The sequence below is a fragment of the Ursus arctos genome, unplaced genomic scaffold (assembly GCF_023065955.2).
Source record: "Ursus arctos isolate Adak ecotype North America unplaced genomic scaffold, UrsArc2.0 scaffold_13, whole genome shotgun sequence".
Taxonomy (NCBI): domain Eukaryota; kingdom Metazoa; phylum Chordata; class Mammalia; order Carnivora; family Ursidae; genus Ursus; species Ursus arctos.
In genome coordinates, this window is record NW_026622797.1 from 32,513,343 (window position 1) to 32,528,462 (window position 15,120).

At 37.9% G+C, this 15,120-nt stretch overlaps 1 protein-coding gene across 8 annotated transcripts in view; it reads right to left on the bottom strand.

The window, feature by feature from the left end:
- L3MBTL3 (L3MBTL histone methyl-lysine binding protein 3) overlaps positions 1-15,120 on the bottom strand; it is a 111,842-nt gene that overhangs the window by 82,196 nt on the left and 14,526 nt on the right. For all 8 annotated transcript variants that reach the window (XM_048225982.1, XM_026504788.3, XM_048225979.1 and 5 more), the window contains exon 3: positions 6,339-6,455. In XM_048225982.1, the coding sequence (XP_048081939.1) occupies positions 6,339-6,440 (102 nt within the window). In that variant the 5' untranslated portion in view covers positions 6,441-6,455. The remainder of the gene's footprint in view (positions 1-6,338; positions 6,456-15,120) is intronic.

Below are 15,120 nucleotides of genomic sequence, written 5' to 3' on the forward strand. Positions count from 1 at the left end.
TTAAGTCCTTTGCATTTTACTAATTTGGGGATTTGGAGAAGGGAAAAAAGAACGAAGCAGCAAGGTACTTCTTCCAGTACGGTAACCAACGAACCCTACACTGTGCTGGTAGAACTGACTGCTGCTCACTTCATGTGCTCTACCATTTCAAAGACCAGGTTTTGCTAGGACTTCTTTTCTTATTTCATATTACTATTTACTTAGTAATCAAATGAGTAAAAGAAGAATTACTGTTTTCCCAGGAGTCAACTTGTCTCACCCAAGTTCACCTAGGCCAAGAGAAAGAAATCTCTCTTCCAGAAATAATGGCCTGCACCCACATCTCCTAATATTTCTGAGATGTACACGAGGAAAGCTGATGTGTGAGCCATGTGAGCCCCAGCTCTACACTTCTTTCTTTCATTGCTTTTTGGAATTCTCCATCCTATTCACCCGGAGTCCTCCAAAACAACTGGTAAAGTCTATGAGATCTGCAGGCCAATGCTATCACTAAAAATTACAGGCATTTTGACTTCATGGACATTTTGGCTCCAAATATTGAAAATGTCCTCTCATCTCATGGCAAGCTTCAAACCAACTATGTTTCTGCAATAGCCTGGTTGTACTGTGCGTGTGTTGAAGGCTTAACCACTATCTATGCGCAGGGACCCCCCCCCCCCCGCCCAATCCTCTTTGAAACAACTAGGTTTTCTCTCCTATTCATGAAGTTCTAAGTTTTCCATAGTCCTCTGTTTTTCCATAAAATAAAATGACATCAAGGATCCACTAATGTTGACAGCTGTTGAAAAACTGGAAAGCTCACGATTCAAAAGACTATAAAACTTTTTGCTTCAAGTTTTTAGATCTTCCACAGAAATATGGATGAGCATGCCAATATGTAGTAGTTAAATGTAAGACCTTCCATTCCCCAATCTAAAACGTCTATTTAGTCAACATGCCAATAGAACGATTCATTGAATCATTCAGACTACAAGTCAGAAAAAGCTGAAGCAAAAATTACTATTCTTTCCACCCGGAAGACACGGCACCTTAAAAAATGTTATGCATGTACTCTACAATCATTAAAAGCTTTTTAGACTGACAAAGCTGAAATTGTTAACGAAAGTGAAAATGGTTTCTACTACATATTTCGGATACAGGTTCCCAGCTAACATGTGTTTACTATACCTAGTGTGCTCACCTAAAAATGTCAGTCTAGGAAGTGGCAAAAACGTAATTGAGAGGTAAAGAGCTAAAAATAACTTTATTTTTGGAAAAAAAATTTTTTTAAATGATCTACTCTGAAAAGGGAATATTTCAAAATAAAGCTGACAGTACCATCTACTGGGCAAGAATAGAAAAAACAAGCCATAATGATTACTAATTAATGATATTAAAGAATAAGACAGAAATCAATTCTGCATGAAAGTTTAACAGAACAATAGGCATGAACTTTGTCCTATCATTCGGTTCAGGTAAGTGATTTTACTTTTATTATACGTTGCTGTTAATTAATAGCTATTTGAAAACGACAAAATGTGAGAAACAGCACCATTTGCATTACACTGAGAGTGTCCTGTGGTTTAAGTTTGCAGATTGCTGCAAAATGGGGGCACCCTGCATTTCCAACACTGAGAAAGAGAACACCAGTGAGTGGAATCTTCAAATAAAAATTCAGAGTTATGACACTTGGAAGCTTTAGGCTCAACTACTCACAAAGGTCAAAGAGAATATTCCCATAATACAACAATTAATCTCAGTTCTCTTTTCCTTCTAATACTTATTGCCAGTAACTGACCTAAGCCGAAGTACAAAGTAAAGATGTCAGGACACTCAGGGACACAATTAACCCCTGTAAGCCAGGGATCCATAGCTGGACTTCAGGGGATTGATGAATCCCATGAAATACATGCAAAATTATGTCATGGGCACATACATATTTCTGGGGATCAGGTTCATAAGTTCCATCATATTCTCAAAGGCATCCTATAACCCTGCAAAAGTAAAGAACATCTACCCTAACCAAAGTTACTTTATCTCAAAAATTAACCTCCAAGTGTTTTCAAAGTACCCTATCATATGCAAAAAGACATAGGGATTAATTTTTTTTTTTTTTCTGGCTTCTCAATGTGGATTTACTGTCTTTCACATTGTTACTATTGTAGAAAACGCTGGACAACATAGCCTGTTTGGTGCTGCCAGCATTACTGGAATTCCAGAAAGACTGACACATTCCCTAACATTTTTTCCCCCCAATAAAACACTCAGGTTCTGAAATGGGTAATACTTTTATGAATGGTTTTAGAGCCATGGAAACTTGAAATAATCCCTCTTATTTCTTTTTTCAACGTTATTAGTTCTTTTAACCGAGACATCTAAAAAGCAGCATAAAAATTTATTGAGGGGCTGCATTCCATAATCAAGAACATCAAAATTATAAACTTGACAAAAGAAATTTAGTAAGCACGTCAAACACATCAGCTGACGTTGTAATCTGTTCTGTTAGCGGATACATCTAGGTCAGTCAGAAAACAACCATGCCTGAAATATATAAGGGGCTGCAAAGGTTTGCTTGTTTGGCTTGGCTTGAGCTACCTTCAACTGACTCAATTCTCTTCTTTATTTTAGCTTGTAGAGGCAAAGGATCCTCTGCCGATTTTTGCCTGTCTTTAATAACAGATCATTAAAGGATGCTGCTGGGATTACTATTTTTATTACTTTCCATGCTGAAAATGTGAGTTCTACTTACCAATCTGTTTTAAGAGCAAAGATTTTGGTAACTACACGCTTCTGAACATTAATCACAAGGCAAAACTGCACACTAAGAGCACAGTGAATTTTCCAGTTGGGTTTCGGCATTGCTGCTGCAGGGTCTGACTCTCAGTTAAGTGGCAACTATTCTTCCTAGATAAGATGCTATCGCTCTCAGGAGCGTATCTGCATTTTACTAAAGGATTCCACATGGCTAAATCCTCATGACCCAGAGGGATAATTCTCTGTGGATAAATTTCAGACATCAATTAGAAGTTCAGAGAGAGAAATTGCTTAGGGACAGGGAGCCCTGCCATGCACCTTCCCACTACCACATCATGCCTGCCTGTTTGTATGGCTGGCCCTGAGAAATTAATCTACAAATACTAATTTGCCACTTTACAGAATAATTAGGCAATGGTGCCGTTTCCAAAGCTCGTTTAAGCAAAAATGTCTTGTGGATGACTACAATATTTCCATGACGGCCAGTGGACACTTGCCATTCTCCCCTAACACTATGCTTTCTTAGGCTAGGCCTTCCTCTGAATGCCCTTCTCTCTCTTGCCTGCTATCCCTGCCCACAGAAGTCTTCACACAGATGTCCGCCTATTTTCAGACACCTGACGACCACGTGACGACTACTTCCCAAGGCCTTCCTGACCCTCCAGCTAAAATAATACCACCTCTAAACTGCTCTAACATTTTCCCTATATCTTTTTTGTTATGAAAACATCTCCTCTCTTTAGACTGTAGTATAGTAGTGTTAAGAGAATCTGATTTCGATATCAGAAAAGCCCAGCTTTAGACCCAGTTCTGCCAATATCTTGACCTTGAGCAAATGCTTTAACCACTCTTGGCCTCTGTTTTCCCATCTGTAAACTGACAACAGTGATAGGAACTACCTCAAAAGAATTAAATGAAAGGATTAAATAAAAAGATGCAAAGTGCTCATGAGAGAGTAAGCTCTCTATTCTTCCCACTGCTGCGCCCAAAGGAAAAGTTTTTGCACTCTGTTTTATATAAAGGTTGGTTAGTCCAGGATGAAGAGGGGCAAGGGGATTCCAGCAACAGGAACCGGTATAAACAGACCAAGGTTTGAAGCCTTCAACTAGCTAGTTGGGCTGGAAAGGAAACAAGATGGCACAGAAGAGTGAGATGAGATGCAGCTGGACGAAAGCAGGGGCCAGATCACCACAAACTTCTGTGATAAACTTTGCCATGAAAGACAGGAAACTGCTAAAGGATTTTAAGCAGAAGAGTGACATAATTTGATTGGCCAGCAACGTTTTACAGAGAAACGTTCTTTCAAAATGGCAATAAACTGAAGCATATAAAAACCTGTTCCCATGATAAGAAACTGACTTCTGTGTATTAGCTGATTGCAGGGGCTGCACTGACCTGAGCTGGCTGTCTAAGGAGAGCACCTTGTTTATGAGGAAATCTGCGTGCCTATATACCCATTAAGAAACAGAAGCTTCAGTAATGTAAGACAGACAAGGCACAATGTCAGAGAGTAAATCTCATGTTCTATTCAAAGTTCTTTTTAATATCTTATTTTTGTGAAAAATCAATTTCTCAATCAGGTCTCTTAAGCAATTCAGATATTAATATCAGGAGCAAGTGACTTAGAAATCCTAAGTAACATATTCAACAGGCTTGTCCTTGAATCTCTTCAGATAAAAATGGTTATAAAGTAGAAAAAAAATTTAATTATTTTTTTTTTTAGAAGTGGGGTTTCAAACTGTCTACAGTACATATAGTGAATTGGATACATGGCAATTACCCAGGTAATTAGATGAGCCTAAAAGTCAAATAAAATAAACCAGATTATAATACCCACTAAGTGGCTTAATTACCTTATTACCTTAATAAAAGTAATAGGTTAATTCCTAAAATCCATTGCTTAGAAAACCTTCAGGCAATTTAAATTTCTTAGGGATGGAAACTTCTCAGGGATAGAAAGTTTAAAATCTAACTGAACAAAAGTTATAAATTTCATCATCCACCTGACACCAAAATAACACAATTGAGAAGGGACAAAAATGTACATGGAAAATACAAGAATAAAGCAATAATAATAATTTTAAAAAAAGGCAGCTTACATAATATATCGCAAAGCCAGGAAAGATACAATTTGTTAAGTGTTTTCCACATGTTATTTTTTTCAATCCTTATAACCACCTTGTGACATAAATCCTATTTCCTCATTTTATAGATAAAGATTCTGAAGCTTAGGGAATTTAAATAACTTGACAAAGCTCATGCAGCTACTAAGAAGCTGACATTATGAGCATCTGGAACAGTTTTTCTTTCTCACAAATTTCAGCACTCGATTCCTATCATATCTAATGCAGATGAACATTTGGAGAATGTTAGAGCAGATAAAATCCTTAGTATTCATTTAATTCCTTATTTCACCAAAGAGGAAACCTTGCTCAAAGAGACTTACTGACTTGTTCAAGGTCATACAGAACTAAAACTAAAAACCGTATCTCCTTTCCAGATTTCACTGAAGTCTAAACTCAGATAGATTGATACGATGGCACACTGCACTTAATTCAACCTAACCCAACTAAAATCTAAGTATTTTTCCAATGATGGATTGTCCAAATCTCACCCCTGAGGATGAACTAGAATGGGCTTGGCTGAGATACTTGTCAAGTAGCCACTAAAAGGTACTGGATTCCAGGAAGCTACTATTAGGGGGCAGGAATTTCTATTCAAGATAGACCAGAACACTGAGCACTATAGAGGAAAGCCAACTGACAGCCAGTGAGGGTGATCAGGAGTTCAAACACCTGAGTGACCACATACAAACACAAAGTCTAAAAGGCCACAGACAGGTTCAAGGTCCCAGAGATAGGATTAGAGCAAAAACACATTAGAAATGAGAGGTGGGGGTGACTGGCCTCCCCGATGAGCGCTTGCATAACCATGTTTCATAGAACAGCAGAGGTGGTCCTGCAGTGGGTTTAGGGAGGCTTAAGAAAAGGAGCAGGGTGAGCATACAGGAAAGGAGCAGACTGAAGCATCACTCTCTGAAGACAGCTCTCATCTATAGAAAAGCAACCTGGTTTACAGGAAGGACCAGCTTTTGAACAAGTGATTATATAAAAATCCATATTTACAGTATAAATAATTTAAGGGAGGAGAATAGCCCTGTCTATTCAATATTTTAACATTATCCAGTTTCTAAAAGAGAAAACTAGGGCACAGGGAATGTGGTTATTCATTTAAAGTTATAAAGTTCATGACTACAAAACATAGGAAGCTAGGTCTTCTAAGCCTACCATTTCCATATTTATTGTCCATCATGCTAAAGTCAAACCTGGGACGATTCTCTGGAAGCTATAATTCAACTTCTGCAAAATAAGCACATATTGCCAAAATATTCCCGTCCACCACCCCAAGGGACAAAGATTTCTGCCGAGTCGTCAGCATTTCAAATTGTCTTGAAATTTTACTGTAGAGATCTCAGCATCATATGAAACCTAGAGCGTTATGCTTAATGCTTTTAATTCTTGTTTCACATATGTAGTCAAATTTATTTTAATAAACACACACAGATGCACACACAGAGAGAGCTGTCTTTAATAAAGACAGCTTACCTTTAAGTCACTTCCTGGTAATGTGCCTACTCCATCTTTCCAGTCCATAACACTGAATACATCAAACTCTTGACCGCTTGCGCTGGAGGCAGATTCCGTCATGATTTCTTTTTGAACCTGGAAGGGGGAAAAGGGCATATCATTAAATATTCTACATACAAATCAGTTTTTATTTGAGTGGTCATTACCTCGGTTTCCCATAATTACATAATTTCCTTGATTACAAATCCCTTATCCACAGATCTAGAAATAAATGCTTCAAAAATACCATTTTTTCTCGTGCAATTCCTAGTAAATTACAGACGAAAAAATATTACTAAAATTTATACATTAAAAATTGTCAATTTTTCTATTCTTAAAAAGGAATTGTTTCATAGCATATTCGTTTAAAACAAAAAATCATGATACAAATAAATAGAATTTCTTGCCCACTAAGTGGTTTTTTTGTTGTTGTTCCTTTAAGATATTGAAAAGGTGAGTGGGTACAAGTAAAGGACCGAATTAATATTAGATGTTAATAAACAAAATGAAGCCATTTAGATAATAAAAAAGAACAAGAAAATTCTAGTCCATTAGGACTGTCATCTACACTAAACTTGTCAATTAAGTTTGCTCTATCAATTCAATGAATTCACAGTGTGACCGATTCTTTCAGTAAATTGATTAATTTAATTCAGTTGAGATATCTGTCAATTTGATGCTCTGGAAAATAGGGAAGTGGTCTTAAAATATACAGCAAACACTATAATAAGGCTATGTTAAGATAACCAAGTCAGCTAACTAACTGTGATAATGCTTTTAATTTGCATTTTTTTAAAAACTGCAAAACAGTTTTCCATAATCACATTGTTAGCGGTCACATTGATATTGTTATTCCGAGACTGTTGTCTATGTGGTATGGGATTTAAGAAAGTAAGTAATTATGTTGGTGACATTGATAAGCAATGAAAGATGAATAGAAGTATCAGTATGAATTCATGATGCACTTTAATCTTTAAAAAATATGCATAGTTTCTAGCTTTGCCCACTGACAAAATCTAGAAACAACCACCAACTATCAGTAATGAGCAGCCAAGTGCTCGGACTGTGGTCTCTACACACCACTTCTCTGAGTTCTTCCCAGGGAAGGGGCTGATTTCTGCTCAGCAGCAGATGGGCAAGATGAGTCTGGAACTGGTCAAGAAAAAGCAAGGAAGCTATCAAAGACAACAGAGGTCATAGCAAAAGAACTCAGAAGCCAGCTCGAAGAGGCTCCTGCTGGCCAAACTGCTCCTGCAATGAACTGAAACACATCAAGTAAGTTTAAATCCATGAGTTCATACTGATATTGAAAACAAACAAACCAAGAACACCTCATTGATCACCTCTAAAGACTACAAGGGAACCAATTCATTATCTGGAAAAAGAAACAAGGATTTATCCTGTCTACACTGCATGAGACCCATGCGAACTGTACCTCAGGGTAGCCAAATCATTGGTGAGAGGAAGTTTCAGTTTAGAAAGAGTTCCTGCTAATAAATAAAGAAGGAATGACAGAACTGAAACATTAGCATTTTCAATCCTCGATAAATGAATGGCTTTGGCAATGGCCATCGATGACCACTAAGAATACAAACCTAACACCACCTAGGAAGTTGTCTTGCCAAGAAAAAACAAAACCAAACCTAATCTGATCAAGTCTATTTACAGGAAATACCAGAGACAAAGAGACATGTTAGATCACACCATAAAAATAAAGGGAGTAAAATTCAGACTGTCAGAAACACTTAACAATTCTCAAAGTGTGGTTCACAGACCCCGGGAGGACCTGAGACGCTTGCAAAAGGCCCAACAAGTCAAAACTATTTTCATAAAAATACTAACACATTATTCACTTTCTTCGCGATGTTGACATCTGCACTGATGGTACACAAGCAACAGTGGGCAAACAGTCGGGGTGCCCGACGTAGGAGTAGTCGTCGCCTCCTTTACCGCCATGTACTTCCAGGAAATGCCAGTTTCTAGAGATCATCCTTGATGAAGTCAAGAAACAACTTTCATTAAGTCTTGATATTTGAATACACATCTTTCTACTATTCTATGTGATGAAAGGGGAAGCACACATAAAGCGCCTGGGTGTGTCAAAGGACCAAGGAAAAGCACCTGTGTACTGTTTGAGACGCACGAAGAACAAGCTGCTTCTTCCATGGAAGACCATGTATTTAACAAACTATGTTCATTCAGGTTTGGATATCTGGCAAATATTTTGTCAAAAATAAATGAAGTGAGCCTGTCAACGTCAAGGGAAACACTGACGGCATTTGTTACTGAAGACACGATTTCAGCATTCAAGGGAAAACCATGATTTTGGAAAACGTGTATCTACCACCATGAGCTTCTTGACAGCTTCCCAACAGCTAAATATTCTTCTAAGGAAATGCGTGATGATATTCGTGAATAGGATTTTTCAAATATTTTATATTTGACATATGTCAACATTTGGGAGATTTGCATAACTCAGTGAAGCAGTATTTTCCAAATAACCATGCTTGATGTCACAAAATTATGCGTGGAAAGGATCCATTCAAGTGCATGACAGACCAATGGATTTTAATGTAACATAGTACGAAAAGTTCAACATCGGGCTTTCAAATTGCTCACTACTACAACTTACCTTTAAGAAACTACCACTTGTCAACTTTTGGTGTAGTATCACAGAAGAATGTCCACCATCAAATGAAAAAGCTTAAAATACTCCTCCCCCTTTCCAAACCCACATCTGTGTGAAGCAGATTTTCTTCATACACTTCAACCAAAACAACATATTACAACAGATTAAATGCAGAAGCTGATATGAAAATCCAGCTATCCTCTACTAAGCCAGACATTAAAGAGATTTTCAAAAATGTAAAACAGTGCCACTTCTCTCATGTTTCCATTATGGAAACTATGATTATGTTTCACTAAAACTGTGCAGACATATATTAATGTAATGGGTTTGCTACTGTTATTTTAAGTAAGTAGTTTAAATTATCTATTTTAATTCTGAATACAGGAAATATTAATAGATATAACCCATACAAACAATAGCTCTTTGGGGTTTTCAATCATTCTTAAGAGTGTCAGAGAGACTTGAGAGCCACGGCTGTAGAGGATAAAAACTTGGCTTTCTGCCACACAGACACATACACACGCACAAGGCCAGGAGTAAAACAAATACATGGAAGAGGAAATCTGAAATTTAGATTAAGAGATTTAAGAGACATATTAATAAATCACAATATCATAGTTCATAGCTCTTGTTCGGACACTGATTTAAACTATTTCTTAAAGACGATGATGAAGATTAGACAGGAAGGGAAGCATGAATGCCACCCAGCTATTTGATGATGTACAAAAATGCTGATTTTTCTGGAGGGATGATGATGGCATATACTTTCAAAAGGGGACTTCATCCTTGTCAACTGAAATTGACAGACGGAATGATTAAGTTAGGAATTTGCTATCAATTAGTCAAGAGGGTGAAGTGGTGAAATGAACAGGCAACATGCTGGTAATTCTCAAGAAGCCTGAAGGGTCCACAGCAGTTTATTGTACTGTATCTTAGGTTTAGAAGTGCTTGAAAAATTCTATAATAGAAATATATTTTAAGTGCAGTCTCTTTAGATACATAATACACATTTATTGTTAAATAGTCAATAGAAAAAAACCTGTGTTTCTTTGAATTATAGCTAGCTTTTGTTGAAGTTTATTAGATGCCTCCATACTCTTTCTTCCTTTGTCCCTTTTAAATGAGAAAATGTCAAACATTACATATTAAGTCTATTTCTGATCATTTCAAAATTCATACACTCTGAATCTGAAGAAGTACCAGATTTCACTATCATTAGGACTTAACTCTTAAAACAGGAACTAAGATGTGAAGGCCTGAGGAAGATGAATCTAAGAAACAGTGAGGATGTTAAGTGAATTAGGACTTGTGCTTAAGTTCTCTCCAACTCCTACCTCACTGAATAGAGATCAGCAACAAAATCAACTTCCCTATTAAGCCTGGTAGGAGTGGCAACTTTTTCTTGATAGGCAGTAGAGTGACAGCATAATTTTCCCCCTGGTGGATAAACTGGGTAAAACCTGAGTGATCCATGGAAAATAAAAGTTTTACTGTTCTTTCTCTAATTACAATAGCATTTATTCACCAAGTACTCAGTGTCAGACATAATACGAATACTTTTTAATTTATTAATTCAATCTCACCTTCTTCTAGAAAAGGACTCAAAGCAGCAATTTACATACATCTTTTCATTTATTTCTTTCTCACAAAAAGTTGGGTTCTAAAATCCCTCCAGTCTACACTGAAGATGAGTTGCAGACTTCAGTAATTCACCCAAAACCATATCTGGTGGCATAGCCAAGATCTGAAACCAGGTCAGTCTGATTTCAACCCTGGGCTTTTTTCTCAACCATTGTCTTGTCTTGTCGCACCTCTAAGAATCTGGCTAAACTTACTTTTTCCCTAACTTACTCCTTAGACACGACAAATCCAGAAACCAATTTACTAGGGTGGAAGTTCTTGATTTATGTATATCAGTGCAATGTGCATCCTTTTAATAAAATACCACCAAATATATGCTTATTAACAAAGTGTCATTAAGACACATTTACAACAGAAATAGAATTCTAGTCTTAAAAACTTAAAAAAACATAAATGCGTAAAATTCACAACAGCAAAATCCTGTCTGTGACTAGGAGAAGGAATAGAAAGCAGGGGAAATCTAAAAGTTAGCACTGAACATGGGGCCGCCTGGGTGGCGTAGTCGTTAAGCGTCTGCCTTCGGCTCAGGGCGTGATCCCAGCATTCTGGGATCGAGCCCCACATCAGGCTCCTCCGCTATGAGCCTGCTTCTTCCTCTCCCACTCCCCCTGCTTGTGTTCCCTCTCTCACCGTCTGTCTCTCTCTGTCACATAAATAAAATCTTAAAAAATAAAAAAAATAAAAGTTAGCACTGAACAAAACCTGCAATAAATGCTCACGACACATTTTTGGAAATCCTTAGAATTTGCTTTTTTCCACAAAACACTGGTAATGTTTTACAGTGTACTCTATCTATAAGCACAGACCTAAAATTTATTAAAAATTTTCTGTTCATTGTTTCACTTTAAGGTGTGTGAATATTTTGTATAATATAATGATAGGATAAAAATATTTACCATGTTGTCTTTCCCACTATCTGATTTTGAAGCCAAATGGCTACTCGCACTATCACAAGAAGTCTGAATGGCTAAGACATTTTCTATCATCTCTTCATCAGACAACAGCCGACAACCAATATTATTTTAACAGAAGCTGCCTCTTCGTGACACCCTAAGTCTTCCTCCCTTGTTTTCATTCTCCAGAAGTGTCCGCACTTGCATACATACAAAGAAAGTCCTTTCACTTCAATCAGTTGGGGTCCTAAGAATGAAGCTTTTTTTTTTTTTTTTTTTTAAGAACTTAGAGATGCTTTGTTTTACTTTTTCTTTAATTATCACCTGGCACTATTCCACAGTCCCATGTGTATCCTATATTGCACGGACCACAAAAAGCAGGGAGGTAATAGAGTCATTCACAATGCAAGTTGCAAATGGCACTTCTCATTCTGCAGAACATCTCATCCCCAATCTCTTGTTAATGATCTGAGATTTCCTAAGGAAATTTCCTAAGGATGGGTCCTCTGTGCTCAGCCAAGATCCTCTATTTTCCTCTTAACCTCTTCTAAATCCTAACAGTCTCCAGCCACTGCTGATGTCAAAAGGGACCACTGTGGGGTTCACACACCCAGCAAATACACCACTGCAGCTTTGATCTTTTGATTCCCACTAGCTTTCCTATCATAACTGGAAATGGCTAAAATCAAGGGTTCTGATGTCCAGTGTGTGTCTACCGAGGCTCACTGTTAGGAGCTGGTGACTTTACTGAAGGCAAAGACCATTACTGTCCGTGTTAGACTCCCAAAGTCCTTCTTTGGTGAAGCAGTTCACTCTAGCTTTTACTCATTTTTATTACAATCTTCTTGCCCTAAGCCTCCAACAAAAGGGCTGGAAGACAGGTTAAATGACATGCAACACTGTCCTCAGAATTACCTTCTGTGTCTCTCTCTTCACCATTCTTTGCCTCCAAACCAAAGCTTTGCAACTTGCCTTTCCCTTGGGACATTATATCTAATGGATGAATTTGCTCAGTTTCTTACATGAATAAATCCCTGGAAGCCTCAACCTCATATACCACTAGTTTTCAAGAAACAGCAGGCAATGAGAAGATTAGTTAATATCTTATATTCAAAAATCCTGTGTTATGAGAATATGGGGAAGCAGGCCCTCTCGTGCATTGATGGTGGCATTAGAAATGAAAACAACCTCTCTGGAGATCAATTTCCAAGGACATATCCTCCAACTCAGCAGTTCTACCCATAGAAATTTATTCTATTAATACTCACACATAGGTAAAAAGAAAAAAATGTAAAATGTTATTCACTGACTACAGGTCTGTTCATAAGGTCAAAAACTTGGAAATAGGGGCACCTGGATGGCACAGTGGTTGAGCGTCTGCCTTCAACTCAGGGCGTGATCCCGGCGTTATGGGATCGAGCCCCACATCGGGCTCCTCCGCTATGAGCCTGCTTCTTCCTCTCCCACTCCCCCTGCTTGTGTTCCCTCTCTCGCTGGCTGTCTCTATCTCTGTCAAATAAATAAATAAAATCTTAAAAAAAAAACAAACTTGGAAATAATCCAAAAGTCCATCAATTAAGGACAACTGCGGTACATCCATACGGCATTTAATGCCATTATAAAAAACAATGAGGAAGCTCTTTACATTCTGATACAGAAAGAGCTCCAACACAGTACCAATACTCTAATTTTATGCCAGGTATAAAAACTGTGTGCTACCACTTCTATAAAACAAAAGGCTGTGTGTATTACTTATATAGGCATACATTCTTTCTGCAAGGATTCATCAGAAACTGCTAACACTGGCTGCCTCCAGAAAGGGGAAACAGTTTGCTGAAACAGAGCCATGGGAGGGAATCTGCCTTCTGGACATTCCTTTATACCTGTTGACTGTTCAATTTTTTTTTTTTTTCAAGAAAAAAAAAATAATGAAAAATATGTTTGAAAATCCTTTTTCATGTCAATTTAGAATTGTCCATGTAACAAAAGGCAGGTCTTCCCATGAAAATATTTAGTTCGTGATTGCTGCCAACAATGGAAGCTACAGCATAGAAGTCCCTAAGGGAAGTCAACTTCCCCAAAGCTCTTGGGTACTTTAAAATAGTAGGTATTTAACTCTATATGCAAATGCATCAGCTCCACAGATGGATGAGAAGAGGAAGGGTAGGGTTCACTTCTCCACAACTCAGGTATCAGAAATACATAGTAGATCGCTGGCATTCACAGACTATTTACGGCTTCTACCGTTCCTGGGAGGCATCTGAAGTTCCCATGACATTCAGTAATTTGTTACCTTGCAGAGACATGACTCTGAATGAGACATGCCGTGAAGCTGAGGGGCAAGGGCAAGGTGCCTGGATACTCAGAGCGCTTAGTCTTAAAGTCTATGGCCACCGTAAAGAAAGAGATAAAACATTGTTTCTTGTTAAGAAATGAAACAAACAAATTAACTGCTAGTTGATTCTAGTGTTGATGACAGAATGAGGGGAATATGGAAATGTTTATGAAAGCGCTAGGCCCTCGCCACAAAATAGAAGTTTCAGATAAATTAAAGACTGAAATGTCAAATGCAATGATGACTCAGACACATTGTGTGAACAAAACTACCAAATGCTCCAAAAGGAAGTAAGTAGAAAAGATGTGTGAATTTGTTTCAATAAGTGCTCCAGACAGTACAAAAATTGCTCATCAAGCAAGATAAGTAGTTAAGGTCTAGAGAGATCATTTACATTTTTCAGTTATACTTTAGTAATCTGAAGGAAGGAATTGTGTGTTACAATGATTTTTTTTTTCACGTTGAGAACTAGCGATTGCCTTGGGATATATCCTTCACAAATGTCAAGAATCTACCGTTATCTTATTTTGACTAGAGATAAGCAGAGTTTGTGTGTCCTTCATAATCCCCCCTTCATACAATCCCTTCATTCATATCTGCCACCCAGAGGATAAAACAAGTGGTGGCTGGAGGGAGGGCCATGGCCTCCCCCAGTGCGGAGCTCCTACAGGGGGGTCAGCGTGAAGAACCCACCTAGCGCTGAGATGAAGACAAGAGTCCCCTGGGAGGTAAGCCACCCACTCCAGGATGCTCAAAATCAAGTGAAAGAATGGGCACTGCCTATAAACCAAAAGTCTGGATCTGCAGATAAAGTGAGAAATAAAGATTATTAAGAAAGGGAGTTAACTGTAGCCGGGCCATTCCTGCTCAAACCATGGTTTTAAAATAGTGTATTTAGGGGCGCCTGGGTGGCACAGCAGTTAAGCGTCTGCTTTCAGCTCAGGGTGTGATCCCGGCATTGTAGGATTGATCCCTGCATCAGGCTCCTCCGCTGTGAGCCTACTTCTTCCTCTCCCACTCCCCCAGCTTGTGTTTCCTCTCTCGCTGGCTGTCTCTATCTCTGTCGAATAAATAAATTAAAAAATCTTTAAAAAATAAAAAAATAAAATAAAATAGTATATTTAAAAGAATGGCTAGTTAATGTTCACTATAAGAACAGTTAAATAGTTTTAATACTCTTACAGTTGCTTTTTTGGAGTTACATTTTATAGCTTTAGAGTTAACAGGTGCGTTCTTCAAAAATAAGGTACGGAGAGGATATGG